Below are 18,845 nucleotides of genomic sequence, written 5' to 3' on the forward strand. Positions count from 1 at the left end.
ATCTCAGTATCATTTCGTTAGCTTCATCTTCCGTTGACTTCATCGTTGACATCTGGGGACAGACCTTTCGCCGATCTCCGAATTTCCGTCTGAATTCATAATAAGCCCGCTCCGAAAAACAAAAACAAAAAACTTCTAAAAACATCCACGAAACAGTCAACACTCAAGCCAAAAGCAAACTTCCATTGATTAAATGGGTTTGGCTCATTTCGATTCGTGAGACAGCAGGATGGGGCTCATTTTTGATACAAACTACGATTCCGTACACGTTTTCATGGCGTTATGTCAGCAATTTTGTAGCCACCCTTTTTTTATGAGAAAGTCGCCCGAGTTTATTTTTTTTTTTGTCACTGCAGTTTTATCCGCCCCAGTTTCGGTTTCTGGATTTGGCTCATTTCGGGAAAAAGAACGCCTCAATTGTGCTCGTGCACTGTTGGCACGCCAACTTGAAAGCGTGGTTGACTCGACACGTTGCAGCTCTCAAAGTAAGTCAACAAGCTTGCGTTCCCACGAAACAGGTTAGCAACTAATAGTATGATATATTTCGCAGTTCACTAGGCGTCACTTAAGCTCACGAGTGGCTGGCTTGATCATGCATTGCGTGCACATTCGACTCTGTGGGCCCTGTGCAGGCGCGCGGTGTGCCGCTAACGTGGCACGCTATATTCTAGCCTGGCCTGCCACCTCCTAATGCTTTTCTATTGCGTTGCGTTAAAGTAATTCAAAGGACCCCTATTGACCAGATATACATCACCTGTGGAATAAACATACGTGGAAAAGAAAAAGAAGCACGCATGTCCCACATGACAGACTTTGGGATGTTTTTTGGTATTTTCACTTCGGTTTTTTTCGCCAGGGTGGTGTGCTCATGTGTTTACTACAAATGTGAACCTCCGGAGCGTTAAGCCCCATATCCGGTTTGGGATAGCTGTTGAGAAGCGCCTACCACACATTATCTACTTAACGTATAGCAAGCTCGAAACCCATGTAAGCTGTGCGTGTGCGTGCGTGCGTGCGTACGTGCGTGCGTGCGTGCGCGCGCGAGTGAGTGAGTGAGTGAGTGAGTGAGTGAGTGAGTGAGTGAGTGAGTGAGTGAGTGAGTGAGTGAGTGAGTGAGTGAGTGAGCGCGCGAGTGAGTGAGTGAGTGAGTGAGTGAGTGAGTGAGTGAGTGAGTGAGTGAGTGAGTGAGTGAGTGAGTGAGTGAGCGCGCGAGTGAGTGAGCGCGCGAGTGAGTGAGTGAGTGAGTGAGTGAGTGAGTGAGTGAGTGAGTGAGTGAGTGAGTGAGTGAGTGAGTGAGTGAGTGAGTGAGTGAATGAGTGAGTGAGTGAGTGAGTGAGTGAGTGAGTGAGTGAGTGAGTGAGTGAGTGAGTGAGTGAGTGAGTGAGTGAGTGAGTGAGTGGGCGAAAAGCTTTCTCGGCGCGTTCGGGGCATGTGCCGCGCTCGAGCCGAAGTTCCCAGCCCTTTCGTCAAAACACAGAACATCCCGGGCTCTTCCACAACTGCGCGTTCACCATTGAATCAGGGGCTGTTCGAAACATGAGGGAACACACACCAACACTTTAGTTTTCACACACTTCAGAATGAACTTTAGCGGTATCCCCTTTCTTCTCTTTCTTACTTACCTACTTTCCCTCAAAGGGCTTCGTGCCACGTTTATAATAAAGCATTTTCATTCATTATTTCATTCATACACCATGTGCTATACAACACCTCACGTTTCAAAGCAAAGCGCATCCTCGCGAGTTTTCGTTGACGGGCAACAAAAATACATGGAACCGTAGCCACATAAGCTTAGCCCAAACCAAGGGTACAAATTCATCGGCATCCGGAGATTTATATAAGCATGAAGCTATACGTATAATCTTCGCTTAATTCTGTTGGACTATTTTAAGACGCCGCTACAGAAACCGAAAATTTTGAACTCCGCAGTCATACATTTCTCTCATTAAATCGCAGGATAAATTGCACAAAAATATTTACGGAACTCTCAGCTAGAGGCACTTGGTCTCTAAGAGAGGTTTGCTCGGTTCCTGTTTAACGCTCTGATCTTTTCTTAGACTTGCGGGAATAGCGAGTGGTGACGTGTCAACTAATGTTAGGGTTCGGAGGGCTATCGGCCGAGGTGCTCCGAGAACTCTGCGCTGACTCCGCTGCGGTGGCAACGGAAGGGCCGCCAGCGCTATCGGTGGAGCACACCAAGGAAAGTTCGCGGTGCTGATAGGCTTGTACTGCGTCACCGTTATGGCCTTCCTGTGATGGCGGGGAAAAGCCTACAGTAGGGCAAACGATGTCATCGGGACCGCTGTGCAAAGGAGGACTTGGGCAAGTTTCCCCATTTTCGGGCACCGCATCTGAGCCAGTAACGGGTCTGAGGCACACTGGAGTGCGATGCGACATGTGGCGATCGGTTTCTTCACGAGAGCTCGCAGCCTGGCCGCAGTCATTCGACGAAGTGTGGCGCTCAACCCGCTCTAGAGCAATGTCCGGGGCAGGCTTTGGGGAATCACCGGCAGTTGTGGCATTTTGGGCTCCCTGTTCCACGGCGATTGCAGAGTTTGAATGAGCTGCTTTAGTCACATCATTCGCCCTCGGTTCAGGTGTCGGAGTCGAAGACATCCCTGGTGTCCTGGCAGGAATTGAGGCCACATTTTCGTCCACAGGAGGTTCACCGCGTTCCATGTCATCGAAGCCCTCGCCCTCGGAATATTGAGTCCCCTCATATTGTAGGCTTTCTCTAAAGGGCACCATGGGAGGGGTCGACAAGCTCGTTGGAGTTGCCGGCAGTGTGAGCGTTTCTGAAGCAGGCAGGCCAGTAATGACGTAGTCAGGAAGTGACGTCTCACTGTCGGATCGGGAAGAAAACCGCTGGTGGTCCTCAGACACTGCCGGCAGCGCACCGTCAGGATCACGCGCAGAGTCGAGGCACGATGCTGTGGCCGGAGGTGGCGGGTCAGAGGTCGATGTGGCGGAACTACGTAACTCTCCACAAGCGTCTGGCGGTGTTTCTTCGACTAGGGATGTGGAGCGTGGGTGGCCTGCTATGCTGCCTTGCGGTGGTGATCTGCCGCTGTCGTTTGCTGGAGGCTGAATGTGCGCTGCAGCGGCTTCGGCGGCCTGAGCGGCGACGATGGCGCCGTTATTTGGCGCCGGAGGTGCTCCTGGTGGTTGGGGAGGAGGGGCGTTTTCCTCTTGACCACCATCGAACTGCAGCCTGATTGTCACCTGAATACCGCCGGAGTAATGCCTGCAAGTCAGAACAGTAAGGAGCGGGAAATTGGTAATTATATCTCGAAGGCAACGCACTGCCAAGGTGTAATCGCATTTATATTTTTTTTTCTTGTAGGCCCCCAGGAAAAAAGCCACACGTCGATCATCTCAGACATATATCATTATCATCGTGACTGAGAAAGCTCTTGGAGCACGTCCTTCTCACCCGGTTCAACAGCCACATCGAAAAGCACCACCTGCTCCCTCCCTCCATGCTGGGGTTCCGACCCCATCTCTGTATTTCAGGACGTCATGCTACTACAAAAACACCACATACTAGATTTTTCGATTCAGTTATACACATAACACCAAGGCGACCTCGGGCCTCGATTTAACGCGAGCTTTCGACTCATTAGCCATTCGGCAATCCTAAAAGGAGTAGCCGCGGTTGGAGAGAATGCGCAAGCATACATTTACATTTGTAATTTCCTCATGGGTCGTACAGCCACACTCACCCTTGGACAATTGACTACGCCCCCAATCCCCCTCTGTAGCAATGGTACCCCCCAGGGAACGGTTCTTTCCCCGCTTCTTTTTAATATGGCCCTACGAGGCCTACCCCCGCTTCTCGACCCCATCCCCGACCTACATCATAGCATCTACGCCGATGACATCAGGTTATGGGTTACTCATCATCATCATCATCACCAGCCTATCTACGCCCACTGCAGGGCAAAGGCCTCTCCCATTATTCTCCAATTACCTCGGTCCTGTGCCAACTGTGACCAATTTATCCCCGCAAACTTCTTGATCTCATCTGCCCATCTAACTTTCTGCCGCCCCCTGCAACGCTTGCCTTCTCTAGGGATCCGCTCTGTTACCCTTAATGACCAGCGGTTATCTTGCCTTCGCATTACATGGCCTGCCCACGTCCATTTCTCCTTCTTAATTTCCACTAATATGTCTTTAACACCAGTTTGCTCCCTGACCCACTCCGCTCTCTTCTTGTCCCTTAATGTTACGCCTGTCATTTTCCGCTCCATTGCCCGCTGAGTCGTTCTCAATTTAAGTTGAACACTCTTAGTGAGCCTCCAAGTTTCTGCCCCGTAGGTCAGTACCGGTAGGATGCAGCTGTCATACACTTTCTTCTTCAGCGACAATGGTAGGCTGCTATTCATTATCTGAGAATGTCTGCCATATGCACCCCACCCCATTCTGATCCTTCTAATTATCTCTGCCTCATGGTTGGGATCTGGGGTCACAACTTGGCCTAAGTAGATATATTCGCTTACCACTTCCACTGCCTCGCCACCTACCTCAAACCGCTGTGCTGTCCCGAGGTTATTCATCATTACTTCAGTTTTCTGCATATTAATTTTCAGGCCCACAGTTCTACTCTGTTCGCCCAGTGCGGAAAGCATGCTTTGTAATTCGTCCCCCGAGTTACTTAGCAAGGCAAAGTCATCAGCAAATCTGAGGTTACTGAAGTATTCTTCATTAACCCTTACTCTCACCTGTTCCCAATCCAACGTTCTGAATACTTCTTGTAAACATGCTGTGAATAACATTGGAGAGATTGTGTCTCCTTGTCTGACACCCTTCCTTATAGGTATTTTACTGCTCTTCTTATGGAGGATGATGGTAGCTGTGGACCCATTGTAGATATCCTCTAGTATTCTTACATAATGCTCATCTACCCCCTGGTTCCGTAATGCCTGAATGACTGCTAGGGTTTCGACCGAGTCAAATGCTTTCTCACTATAGTGGGTTACTATAGAGGATCTGATGGTCATATTGAAGACGCCCTCCATGTCGCAACTCAAGTCGTCGACGCGTATGCTGCCTCTTGCGGTCCGTCCTGTTCACCCCAAAAATCAGAGCTTCTTCTATACAGACCTAAAAGACCAGGCAAACAACCACCCTCCCCACTCCCACTCAACGGCCAACCAATCCCAATAGTTGACTGCATCAACTTTCTGGGTCTCCATATACAGGCAAACGGATACAATGTTGATACTGTTCGTGCCGTAGAAAAGAGGGCTTACCGCACTACACGACTCGTATTTCACATAGCTACCAATCATTGAGGAGTGCAAGAAAACAACCTCATACGTTTCGTACAAGCTTTGGTTATCTGTCGCATGGCATACGTCACCCCTTTCCTAAACCTTAAAGTCAGCGAAACGCGGAAAATTGAAGTTATGATACGTAAATCATACAAACAGGCCCTAGGTCTCTCCGTTACCCTCTCAACAAACAAACTACTCTCGCTCGGTCCTCACAATACTCTAGACGAAACTATCGAAGCCCAACGGTTCTCGCAACTAGAGCGACTCACAAGGTGTGACACTGGACGCCACATTCTTCAGAGTCTTGTCTTCAGTCACACCACCATCTCTGACACCTTCGTCGACATTCCCCCAGTCACTCGAGACGAACTGGTAATCCACCCTTTTCTTAATCACATGCACCCGATTCATAACGAGGAAAGGCGCCGAGCGAGAGCACAGGCTTTGCACAAGCAACAATCCTCCAACCCACAAGCTGCCAACGTGGACGCTGCAGTATATACCCGGGACGCGAAGCCATGGCGACGGCGATAGTTCATTCATCCTACCGAACACTAGCCGTTCTCTTTCCCTGCACAATTTTCAACTGTGTACGCAAAGAAATGGCTATCGCTCTTGCCATTATTTCCAGCCCCAAGATTACTGCTATATTAAGCGACTCTAAATTGTACATACCAATCACTCCAACGGGCGAGTTGACCCCCAAAATTTATGCGAATTCCCTAAACGAAAAATATACATCGTTTGGGCACCGGGCCATTCCGAACTCCCAAGAAATGAATCGGCACACGAGGTTCCTCGACAACTGGTCATCCGAGAGCCCAGTGACGTGACGCTGCAGAATCTCTCCTCAACGGTTCCACGTCTTCGGTACTCGATCACTGCCGACTGTCTTCAGCTTGCTTTCCACCACCGGACCCCACCCTCTCCCACCGCCACGCTGTATAGTATAGCACCAACTTCAAACACCCCCCTTTCCATCCTCTGCCCTCCTGTCACTCTACTACTCCGAGCTGCACTCTAACTGCGCAGACCTACCACATGAGATTTGGTGAGAAGGAAAACTCCTACAAACTCTTAAAAAGCTCCCTATTTTATTCCAAATTACAAACGAGGAGCACTGGGAGGCCGCACTGCTCAGCACAGACCCTATGACCTAGACCTAACTAGCCCAGGTGCCCGAAGACACCGCAGAGATCTACATGAATCCTACCGTCGTCGGAAGGACACTGACGTCGACCTGAAAACGGTACAACCCGTGGCAACAATAAAGTTTTATCTTATCTGATCTGTAGGCCTAGTCATGCGCACAAATGTCTTGCTGTTTTCATTCTTTGCTTTTAATTGTGAGAAAGGGAGAGAGAGAGACGGTATCAGAAAATGGCCAACTCTTCAGAAGCCCCATTTTTTATATAATTTATGGGGTTCACAGTCCGAAGCTACAACTCCGCTGTGAGGCGCGCGGTAGTGGGAGGTTCCCGATTAGTTTCGGCCGCTTGCGCATCTTTGACGTGCACCGAATTCAGAACACACGGGCGCTTTCGCATTTCGCCTCCATTTGAAAACCAGCTACCACATCCGGGATTGAACCCGCTTCCTTGGGCTTGGTAGTACAACGCTTTATCCACTGAGCTACCTCGGCGGATATGAGCCACATAATTCATTATTTCCCAACAAAAACCTGAATGCTAAGGAGCTTTAGAATCAATCGTGTATAAAATTCGACGACAACACCACGCGCAGACCTCGTGATAGAGTTGTTAGGCTTGCTTTAGGCGGGCCAAATATATCTGTCCTAAGAAATGCTAGTTAACCAGTCAGTCTCCCGGAATCAACCACAGCCAATTTCGTTCCGTGATAAAAGATCGGTGTCGGTACTAATTCAAACCGGGGTTGGCCAAAGGAACGTATCGGCATTCAAGTGTTAACAATTAATACAGCAACAGCCCCCGATCCCCCCCCCTCCCTCTCTAAAAAAACAGCTCATTTTGAGCAATATTACGAATTCGATTTCAACGCACCCTGTACAGAAGACCCTCATGACGCATTAAAAATGTTACTTTGGTTTCCGGTATTTAAAAATGTCCTGATACACGAAAATGAAGCAGTAAGTTTGACAGGCAGTTACACGCAAGCGTAGTCTCGAACCCACAAACGTGTGCGGTAGGATCATAAGAGACAAAACCCACAGCGGCATAATTAAGCACCTCGAAAAACACTATATTCAACAACTTCCTTGGCGTGATTGTAGACATACAATGCAGCTTTATAAGCTTAGACACAACCGGTAGCGGCCAAATCGGCTATACTCGGTTTTTTAAAAAGCGGTTCGTTAGTTCTGACATTTTTAAATCTGTAGTTGTTCTTCCCATGATCTACTCAAAGATCTCTTGCATATATTCCGAAATCGTTTGCATCAATGCTCTCCATGAGTCATAATCGATGGTCCCGTAACTAATTCAGTAGATTCCACGTAGAACGTGCCCAACGATTGCCTCTAGGCCCCCTGCTATTCTCATTATTCATCAGTGATATTCTAAACAAGTTCACGCTAATGCTATAGTTCACGGTAGGCCGATCATATTTTTGACGCACACAGGATGCAGAGAGATCTGCAGCCGATAGAGTGAACCTTCATCTTTACAAATTTTCGGGGACACGAAACTGACTTCGTACTTGGCGCTTCGTGGCACTTGGTTAAAACATTGGTGATTTGCTTTGCCTGCACTGCAGTTGGGAGCGGGAAACACGATGGATACAGCGAGATTTCAGATAAAGCGATTTCGTTACAACGGGTGTTCACTGTATACTCTGAAGCAGGAGTTGTGTACACGTCTGTGCAAGCGTGCCGTACCAGACCATGGCCGTGTGGAGGAGAAAGCTGGCCCAGAGGAGGTAGAACTGGTGCGCCTCTCTCTTGCGCGCTGTCCACAGGTAGTGCGACAGCTGCCAGCTCGAGAGCAGCATGTGGAAGTAGTGCAGCAGCATGTCCCCGACGAACAGCATTGCCTCCGAAGTCATCGTCCTGCGCGGCCTGAGAGGAACACTGCCCGGATGTCAACCTCCGAACTAGTAACAATGAAGGGCGACCGCGCCGGAACTAAACAGAGTGGCGGTTGCTACCGAACTGGTAGCAAAAAATGTGGCGAAAAGTATTTAACAACCCAGCCCTATCTTACTTGGTAACAGCCAAATTTGAATATTTTGAATTCCGAGTCTGCCGCTATACAAGGCAATCTGGATGAGTATGCCGCTTTTATGAAACACTATCGCTTGATATTACCGACCTTTCCAACTACATAAGTTATCTTGCTAATTACATTCGTAGTAAAAAGGCCGAACTGCTAGAGCGCGTGCAAAAAAAAAAGGTTGCCCGTTTAAATCGACTATGCTTTTACAAGTATTTCACACAAATAATTCCTCCTTGGAACTGTAACGTACTTCTGAGGAGAACATTTCTGTGGTGTTTTGGCATTAACGACGGTGAAGCTATCTACGCTCGACGTTTCAAGTATGTTGACTGCCTGGTCTCAGTTCGGAAGAAGATGACGCATAACTACGGGTGCAATGAACGCATCACACATGCTTCCAAAATAAACAAAAAAAAGTACATTTCCGCAAACTTCTTCGTTATATGCTGCAGAAAACAAGCTGTACTGCCATAGCCTGACATATCTTCTTTTCAAGTGTGAAACCACGGGAAAATATAAATTTAATGGAAATAGACAATGAGCTCCACAATTTGACTTTTTGGCACGTAGAAAAACCTCAAGCTTGAAATTCAGAAACTGCCCTTATTTTTAAAGGTTACATCGTTTTATGGTCGTAACTGCTCGAGAGGCGAACGGGTGCGCAAGGAGATAAGATCCAAGGGCATCGACCGAATAGGAAAGGACGGCAACAGCGCGAAGAACAGTACCGCACAGAGAATATGCAGGCAAAGTATTCAGATGAAAGTGCATTGTGCTTTTTAGTGTATAATAAGGCGGGAGCATCAGACATCCCATTTAACACAAAAGCCAGCGTCCGGCGTCTGCAACACTGAAACGTCTCCTAAAATGGCGGACGGCGCAAAAAGAACAAACGTAAATTGAGTTGAAAAGAAAACTTGGAAGTGGACGGGAATCGAATTCACGGCATGCGGAAATACGACTCTTGCACGCATCCTTGACACCACCACATTTCCTGTGTTCTGGCTAAATAAAGGTAGACGTAGCGGATACGTTGTGACCTTCGACGTGGGAGGTAGGGTCGTTTACCGCCGAAACACGCATCTCGACGTGAAATGAGTTCGTCGTTGCTAGGCGTGTCGTTAGGCTCCACATTAACTTAAACCACCTCTAAAAGCTGAACATAAGCGCCCCAACAAAAGCCCCTCACTTGGACTGACCGGAGAGGATTACAGCTGCCGACAGCAGCTCACAGTCATTTCCACTACTGGAGGTGACGTAACATACCCGCCCGCGATTCCCTCATACCCGCTTATTGTAGTGGCCAAGGATGATGACATTTGCCCAGAAACTATAGGTCAGATAAAAAATCAAATTCGGGAGTTTTACGCGCCGAAGCTACTCCTGGTCTGTGAGACGCGGCGTAGTGGAGGACTCCAGATTCATTTTGACCACCTGGGGATCTTTAACGTGCGCTAAATATCGGCACACCGGCATTCTGGCTTTTCACCTCCATCTGACACGCGGCCACCGCGGACAGGAATTCACCACTTGCCTTTTCGCTGCGACTTTAACGTAACCAACAAAAATGTTGGCTTTAAGTGGGATTAATTAGTGACGACGGAAACTGTCGTCAGAGGCTCACGGCTGTTTCACCAATTCGTACTGGCTGTGACAACAGCATACCCACTCGAAAGAGCACTCTTCGGCGTTCAGTAGTGTTCACAAGTGCTTAGCCGTTCTCGAATTATTTTTCTTCGTTTGAAATAGTTGTAAAAGTACGAACACCGGTTTAAAAAGCCAGGACATTCAAGGCAGAAGATTACGAATATGATTTGTCAGGCGCTAGAAAGAAAACCTAAATGAGAACGCAAAAAGGCTCACCCCAAGACTAAGACGTGGAAAACGAGAAGACAACTAGATGCGAGTACGTCCACCGCAGTGGACATGTTCCGGTCGCCGGACACGCAGGCTTTCACCAGCGTCCTGAAGTCGGCCACGGCACACACCACGTGGTAGGCCTCGTCAGCCATTACGTACAGCAACTCCCAGCGGACGCGGCTCATGGGTCCCCCTGCATGAACCCCAGTTGGTGCCGCGGAATGCGTCTTGATTTATGCTCGGTAAAACTCCCCAACGTCAAAGATTCGGGTAGTTTCCTTCTACCATTTTGTTGCATTGGTTGTTTCGCCGAGAACTGACTACAACATCAAAGACTCACAGAAACAATGTTTTTTGCAAGACTAAGGCATCGGCAACCGAACCAATTGACATTCTATTGTGTAGAGAGTAGTTTAAATTTATTCCTGTATACCTTTTTGTGGCTATTCTGACGAAAGGAGGGGACTGGTCAAGCTGTTTACACAGCTTTTTTCCTGTCCTCCTCTATCGCCGATGGAAATTGAACAAAAAAAAAAAGTTGAAGCTGCCATATTTACTACTGGGTATATTCCCGCACACAGTATAAGGTGTACATCCTAACATAAGATTGAAATTTAAGGCTAGTAGGATAGTTACTTCTACAACGATTCCATACCTCTAAATTTCTGAGATGATGGAGTCTCGGAAATACTGCAAAGCAAGCTTGTCGAAGACTCCACTAGCATTTAATCTAAGACCCCGACATGTGTAGGCTGCATTTACAAAGTGGTGCATATTCTGAAACATCTTGCCCCAAAATGGGAGGCTAAATTTGTCTTTTCTTCACAGTGAGAGCTACAAACACTTAGCTCAAATACGGCTCCGGATAGAAAGCACAGTAACGGTTGCGGGAATTATTGCCGCCATTGTTTGCGGAGAATATCGCTGAAGTACACGCACCTAAAACGTCTATTTCAAAATTCGACAAACTTAAAAGCAAAAATCTCAGTTCGACATGCCCGTCTATTCCGGATTTAATGAGTAGAGAAGCATGACTTGGAAATGAAGCATTCAAAGGCCTTTCACACTGCCGTCTAAGCAGGCACCAGCTTTAGCTATTGACATCCGGATGATAGGTACTCATTGCGGTGCGAGATTCTTACTTTTCCTAATTTGGGCTGCTGATTGTTTTTGGTCGCTGAAGTACGTTGCGATATGCCTCCATTCAGGTGGATTGTTTCGATAGCTGTTAAAGAATTAATAGTGGTTGCTTTCACACTTGTTGCCATTTTTTTTTGTCTAACGCACGAAAATAAAAAATCTTGACGGCGTTTTTGTGCACAACAACGTTACTGTACTAAACGTCGAACTTGTAATCACGCTTCCCCGAAAGGAACATAGACGACTGGCGACAAAAGCCTGGTCATGCGGGTTTTTGCAAAACGCAACGACGCGACGTCTGACATAGAACTACCGCTGTCGAGACATCGCGTATTGTGCGTGCGCGTTCTTGGACACCTAGGGGAATCCTGCGTCCAACATGAACGCGTACAGGTCCGCCTCCGTTGCATTCCGCTGCACAGTAGAGCTACCAAAAATACACCATCCGCCTTATAAAACATAACCCGTGCGCACTGGTGGTTCGAAATTTATACGCCTGCGGGGCTGTTAAATTAGTAAAGGTGGATAAGTAACGGCTGTTTTCGTGACGATTGACACAGGTTAAACGGGCTTAGGCGATCTAAATGAGAGCCGAATGCGACTACGGGGTTCCTCATAGTTTCAGCTTCAATGTGTCAAACACTAACGCCTGCCTCACGAATGTCAACACTGAACAATTGGTTGCCAAAATACGTTCTCCATTTACTGCGCCGCCTATAGTGTCTAAACGGAAGCATTCTTCGTACCAGTAAATAGGCAAAGGCGGGCGATACCACAAGCAGCAATGAAAACAGGGCACCAACCCTCCGCTACTCTTTCGGATATGCCACCTGTCCCTTTACAGGGACGCCAAGCTATTAGAAAAAGAGAAAATACGATTACGGGGTTGGCGACAGCCAATCATGCCCATGCAGTGGGCATGGGAGCAGCTTCGACAGCTCATCTGACATGTCGCGCCTTTGCCCGTTACAGGCTTTCCTTTCGCTGTGCGTGCTATGGCCTCCAGCGCAAGCTACTGTCAAACCAGCAGCACTGATTACCCAGGAAGCCGGACAGCAACCAGCCAGTCATCTACTACAAGCCCTCTTCTTGGATCTGCCTGCGGTTGCGCCAGCCACATTCTGCGCATCGACGTCATCGGTGACGTCGGTAGCTGAGTTGGACTTAAAGGGACACTGAAGTGAATTTGTCAAGCTCCCGTTTTTGCTTGCACTGCGTAGACTGGCTCAAATTAGCACACTTTTCATCGTTTTTACGATTGACAAATCGGTAATTATTTTACAAAGCGCGAAAGAAGAAAAACTACCATGCGCGGTTTGCGGCGGCCGCGCCAACTAAAGCTGTGACGTTAGGAGGAGCGGGCACCGTGATTGGACGATGCCCAAGGTGAGCAAACCAAACAAGTTTCGGTTTCGGTTTCGGTTCTGTAAAACACAACCGTTGGCGTTGTTGGATGGGCATTCTCAATAACTCAGTAATCATCGTACCGCGCTTCTGCCATGTTGTCAGCTGTAAAAATACATAAAGATAAGCCTCTTAGGACGGCTTGGAATCGTAGCATTCACTAGCCGAAACCTACGCAGTGCATGAACGCCCTCCGCGTACCCGCAGACGCCCAAATGTCATGCGCTTTTCCCCCATATTTGGAGCTTGCCTCCGTCATGCCTGTATCGTAAAAAGCGTCTTCGCACCAGGCCAAGGGTCTGTTCATTCTGGCCTGTGCTCACTGCCTGCAAGCAGTCGGTGCTTACGGCAACAGCACGCCAACGAGAACTCGCTAGCGCGCCAGTGCCAGCCTGCGCGCGTTTTGTGAACTAGTTCGTGGAGCCATGAACGTTGCGGCCCAAAAAAAGGTGAACTCAATATAGAAAACATCGGCGGAAAACGAAAAAACGAAAAAGTTAACTTACAGAAAAAAAAAGCACGTACCCGCGGGGATTCGAGCTCCTGACTTGCAAAATACTTGCGGTGGCATATCTAGCGCCCCAAACAACTCGGCCACGGAGCTGGCTCCGCTGGCCTTGGTAATATAGGGTATATATTGTACCACCACTTTACACTTTTATTTAGTTTTGGCATTTTAAGCACCTCAGGTGACTATTTGTTGTACTGCGCTCGTGCAGTAAGCGTCGCCCGAGTTTCCACAATAGCTCACGTCAAGCAATTGCATTTCGTAGACGGAAAAGCGTTCGCTGATGCGTAGTCGTGCTGCTGACCGCTGTGCTTGTTCGCCCAGCGCAAGAAAGTGCTTCCCGCGCCTTATTTTTACGCTGCACGGTAAAAATATCAGTTGATTTTATTTCCTTAGTACCTATATTGACTTCGCTGACTCTTCTCCCGCCTTCAAGAGGCCTTATATTTTCCTACTGGCGTACCAGTCAGCGAAGCGTCGCATGTGCGCTTGTGCAGCGCTTGTGTGAAGCGACCTTGACTTGGAGCTAGATACAATGTACAAACTAACCAAGTAAAGAAAGGCAGATTCTACCATTCACAAACGTGTCCTGGCTTCGTTTCAACTGAGCGAACGAATTGCGACGACCCGTCGGCGGCCGGCGGACGAAACGCTGGGCCGACTGACTGTCTGAAGGCAGGGGAGCCGTGCAGTAGCGCAGCCAATTGCGAGCTCGGCTCCTCTCGACGTCACACGAAAACGCCGCAGAAAATGGGCGAGCGTAAAGAGAGGAGGACAGCATTTTCGAATTAATTTTTCTACTAAATAAAATCGCGTAAACGCGCCCAGGGTGGTCGAAACATTGTCTGGGGACTCCGGACTACAATTTGCGCAAGTAATCCCGCAATGTTTACATATCACTTCAGTGTCCCTTTAAGAGCCTGGCTGAGCGGTTACCGCTTCAGTGGGCATGGGAGCAGCTTCGACAGCTCACCTGACATGTCGCGCCTTTGCCCGTTACAGGTTCGTAACGAGTTTTCGCTCTTCAGTAGAAAAAGTGACAATCGTTGCCTATTTCTGCTACCATGCCCCGGAGTTCTTTGTGACATCGCGAGTGATTGTGTTTCAATGCTGTTTTTGCTTTTGCGCGCCGGGGATATTGAAAGTAATCCAGGACCTAACACTCGTTCCACCAGCTCGCTGCTTCCTGAGTCCTTGCCGGCAGATCCTTCAGAGCAAATGCAAGCAGTTTTTCACATCCTCAAAGATATCCAGGTGCGCTCCGTTGAGTCATCGAAAATCCAGGCTGATCTAGCCACCGACCTTAAGGAAATCAAAACGAGTCAGAAAAAAATTGAGGACAAGATTGGCTCAATCGAAAAACGCTTAGACACACTTGAAGAAAAAACGAAAACAGTGGATCACCTTGAGCAGGATATGACGACTATCCAAGCTTCAGTGGAAACACTGGGCACCCAACACGAATCAATACAAGCTCGTCTCGACGAACTTGAGGATCGGTCCCGACGCGACAACTTAATTTTTTACGGTCTACCAGACGCAAAAGAAACGTGGGAACAATCGGAACAGCGTATAACACAAGTGCTGTCTGATGCAACTATTAACCTAGCAGATCATGACATCGAGCGCGCCCATCGCTTCGGTGCTTACAAAGAAAGCAAATTCCGACCTATTATAGTTAAGTTCAAACTACAAAACAAAAGACAAAATTCTTTCGGCTCGTACAAAATTAAAAGAACTAAACGTCGCCGTAACCGAAGATTTTTCACCAGCTACGCGTCAGGCTCGGGGAAAGCTCGTGGCCTTTGCCAAAAGCCAACCCGGATCACCGCCATTCAAGCTGCACCATACCAAGCTGATAATAGACAAAAAGCACTACACATGCGACCCTTTCACTGATAGCATAAACGAACTAAAGCTGCAGCAAAAAGATAACCAAGTACTCTCCCACCCAACGCCAACACGCGCTTTAACATAGGGACGCGCGAGGGGCAGTGGAACTAAGTCGTGTAATGTATCCGTGCTTTTCGCGAATGTTCGGAGTATTATTAACAAACGGGATGCTTTAACATCTGTCATTGACACTTGTAACGCTGACATCATCGTACTAACTGAAACGTGGTTGCACTCAAACATTCAAGATCACGAAATTCCACACCATAGTCGTTTTTTGTTCTACCGATGTGACCGAACGATACGGCGAGGTGGTGGCGTTTTCTTGGGCACCTCGAAAGATTTGTCATCCCAGCGCATCCATGTTAGCACTAACCTCGAAGTTGTATGCGCCCTTGTTGAAATAGGGTCCCGAAAGTTGTCATCTTGCGCCTGTTATCGCCCCCCTACTGACTCGTCTAGTTTTGTAAGTGAGCTACACGATGTGTTAAACATACTTGTTTCTCGTTATTCTACGTCCCCCCTGTTTTTGTTGGGTGATTTTAATATGCCGATTATAGAATGGGCTGATGAACATCCTACTATTTTTCCCTTCTCTACGTTTGCTCAAGAATTCCTAGACCTATGCTCGCTTTTTTCGCTAACTCAGTTAGTCAAAGAACCGACAAGAATAATGAACGGTACAGCTAACACTCTTGATCTAGTACTTACAACCATCCCTGATTTTGTTTCTAACCTCGTACATCTACCAGGTCTGAGCGATCATTCTTTACTCACATTTAGTCTAAATTTATTGCGTCCAAAAACAACAAAACTAAGTAAACCTGTCCGCAACTATAACCGTGCTAATTTCGAAGCAATTAACAACGAGCTAGGCGAATTTCTTGACCCTTTTTTTAACGATTTTGATAATCGAACTGTGGAAAATAACTGGAACATGTTTACTAAAAAGTTAGCGATCTCACGGAGAAATACATTCCTGTTCACTCTATCTCTTCCAACTGTAATGCTCCATGGTATACAAGTAACCTTAAACGCTTATCTAACAAGAAAAAACGCTTGTACCGATCGATCAGAAAAACTTTCTAGTAATGATGCGCGTTGGGCGGCTTACAAAACTGGCTAATGATAACTATGTTGCGGCACTAAGGTCAGCCAAAGAGAACTTTTTTCGTACCATATTACCCACTATGCTAGTTACTGACACTAAAACGTTTTGGCGCACCATCGATCCTCGTGATAACAATATCTTTCATCTAACCGACACCGACGGTGCTGCAATTCCTTCGGAGGAGTGCGCTAAGACTTTTAATGAAACCTTTGTGCGTAATTTTTCTTTTTCCGAAAACGTCTGCTTGCCACCTCCCTCTTGAAACATTTAACTACATTGATATGTTTCCAATAATTCTTGAACCAAGCGGAGTTGCTAAAGTAATTAAAACACTCTTCCGCTCCCGCTCTTCCCGCTTCTTCTTCCGCTCCCGGTTGTGACGACATCAGCCCTAAATTCTTGCAGAGCACTTGCGCCTATTCATCCATCATTTTAACAAAGATTTTTCAGCAATCACTTGACGACGGTTGTTTGCCTGCCGACTGGACGGTGGGGAAGGTGATTCCGATTCATAAACCAGGAAACAAAAACTCGCCGCTTAATTACCGACCCATTTCACTTACTAGCATCCCTTGTAAAATACTCGAACATGTTCTTTTTTCACACCTTGTTAATTTCTTAGAATCAAATTCATTTTTTACGCGATCACAGCATGGTTTTCGCAAAAGTTACTCATGTGAAACACAGTTGGTATCTTTCACACATAAGCTTCATGCCATACTTGATCGATCATCATCTGCTGATTACATAGATCTAGACCTTTCAAAAGCATTTGACAAGGTGTGCCATAAACTACTACTACACAAGTTACGTCAGCTTAATATTGAACCGAAACTTCTTGCATGGCTTGAGATTTTTCTAACTACTCGCTCGCAGTTTGTTTCGATTAACAACCAAAATTCTAATAATACCTTCGTTCAATCCGGTGTGCCACAAGGTTCTGTTCTGTTCTCGGCCCTCTGCTTTTCCTAATATATATTAATGATTTAACGTCGTGCGTCTCATCTAATATAAATTTATTTGCTGACGATTGCGTAGTGTTCCAAGAAATAATCTGTGACGATGACCTTACCACCCTTCAAACTGACCTACATTCTATAACGGCTTGGGGCTTAAAGTGGCGCATGGAACTCAATGTTAGCAAGTGTACATTTATGCGTGTATCTAGAAGAAATAACCCATTACCTGTTTACTACCTTGATAGCATCGCCCTAGACTGTTTCTTCCTATAAATATCTCGGTGTTAACATTACAAGCAACCTCACCTGGAACGTTCACATTGAACATATTATTAACAATGCAAATCGCATGCTGGGTTACCTGAGGCGTAATTTTGCAAAGGCACCATCTTCCCTTAAACTACTGTTGCACTAAATACTTATTCGGTCTAAATTATAATACGCCCCGTGTATTTGGGATCCTTCTTTTAACAATCTCATAAAATCACTTGAAATGGTACAAAACAATTCTGCCCGTTTCATCCTGTCGAACTATAACCGAACCGCCAGCGTAACAACAATGAAATCTACCCTTAAAGGGGTCCTGAAATACCTTCCGCCGATGCGTGGATGTACATGTAACCAAATAAAGCAATGTATTAGCAATCTCCTCCCGCAAGAATTTTGTTAAAGCGATGAGTATTAGCTGAGAAATCATAAATAAAAAACCGCGCATTATCGTAGCGCCGCGTTTCCTCCTCCTTTCAACTTACTCTCCGCTGTTGACGGCGAGCGAGCCTTCCCTCCCATGATGCTGCGCTCCTCGGCGCTGACGTACTTCCGCTATTGCGATGCTCACACAGCCGTCTGCTACGGGCAAGCTTTGTTGACACCATGAATCCCACACTCCGCTCAAGGCTGGAAAAGCGAACGAAAAATCTGGCCGCATGTGTGCGGCTGCCTGGCCTTGCCCTTTCGCGGTGGACGTTGCTGCAGAACTTTGCTATCGGCGGCACCTGACTTTTTATCGGCGGCGAACTCGCAGCCGCACGGGGAGGATTGTGCGCTCGCTCCCTTGGATGCACAGCGCACTGTTTATCCAAAAGGCGCCGTATCAGATGTGGCCCCGCTGGTGCCGGGTCTTATTTTGTCGCGGTGGTAATTCCTGCTGCTGGGCATATGAAAAGGGCATTTTAAACCGGTACAGAACCCGTGCACAAAACGCCAGTTCAGCTTGGGGCGACGCGTGGTGGAGAGCGGCAACGATGGCAAAACATGCTCTGCCGCGGCTGTGAGCTTTCTAGCCCTGGAGCGAGCACCATTTCTTTGATAATATCAAACATCGGTTGCCCTGGCAACAAGGCACAAACCGCTCTAGAAGTCAGTTACGGTTGCGTGATCCCGGTTCAGCTTGGGGCCCCACCTCGCGGCATATGGGCACTGCAGGCATACTACTCACTCCATTTGGAAGTGCGAGATGTGTTTGGCATTACAGGAGGCGATGGTGTGTGTGTTGTGGACGCC

At 47.5% G+C, this 18,845-nt stretch overlaps 1 protein-coding gene across 1 annotated transcript; it reads right to left on the reverse strand.

Moving 5' to 3' along the window:
- Window positions 1–1,314: 1,314 nt before the first annotated feature.
- LOC144174236 (uncharacterized) lies at window positions 1,315–14,971 on the reverse strand. The gene is made up of 4 exons (XM_077702801.1): window positions 14,784–14,971; window positions 10,331–10,520; window positions 8,131–8,310; window positions 1,315–3,244 (listed from the first exon to the last, which is right to left on the reverse strand). Exons 2-4 carry the CDS (start codon window positions 10,510–10,512, stop codon window positions 2,086–2,088), a joined length of 1,521 nt encoding a protein of 506 aa, XP_077558927.1. The 5' UTR covers window positions 10,513–10,520; window positions 14,784–14,971; the 3' UTR covers window positions 1,315–2,085.
- Between the last annotated feature and the right edge of the window lie 3,874 nt (window positions 14,972–18,845).

Source organism: Haemaphysalis longicornis, unplaced genomic scaffold, assembly GCF_048455015.1.
Source record: "Haemaphysalis longicornis isolate Haplotype H1 unplaced genomic scaffold, Haemaphysalis longicornis Haplotype H1 scaffold_3, whole genome shotgun sequence".
Classification (NCBI taxonomy): Eukaryota; Metazoa; Arthropoda; class Arachnida; order Ixodida; family Ixodidae; genus Haemaphysalis; species Haemaphysalis longicornis.

Coding starts and splice junctions, on each gene's coding strand:
- LOC144174236 (XM_077702801.1), bottom strand. CDS start 10,512: ATGAGCCGCGTCCGCTGGGAGTTGCTGTACGTAATGGCTGACGAGGCC. Junction 8,311..10,330: donor TTCCACGTCTTAGTCTTGGG/GTGAGCCTTTTT, acceptor TGTTCCTCTCAG/GCCGCGCAGGACGATGACTT. Junction 3,245..8,130: donor CTCCACACGGCCATGGTCTG/GTACGGCACGCT, acceptor TCTGACTTGCAG/GCATTACTCCGGCGGTATTC.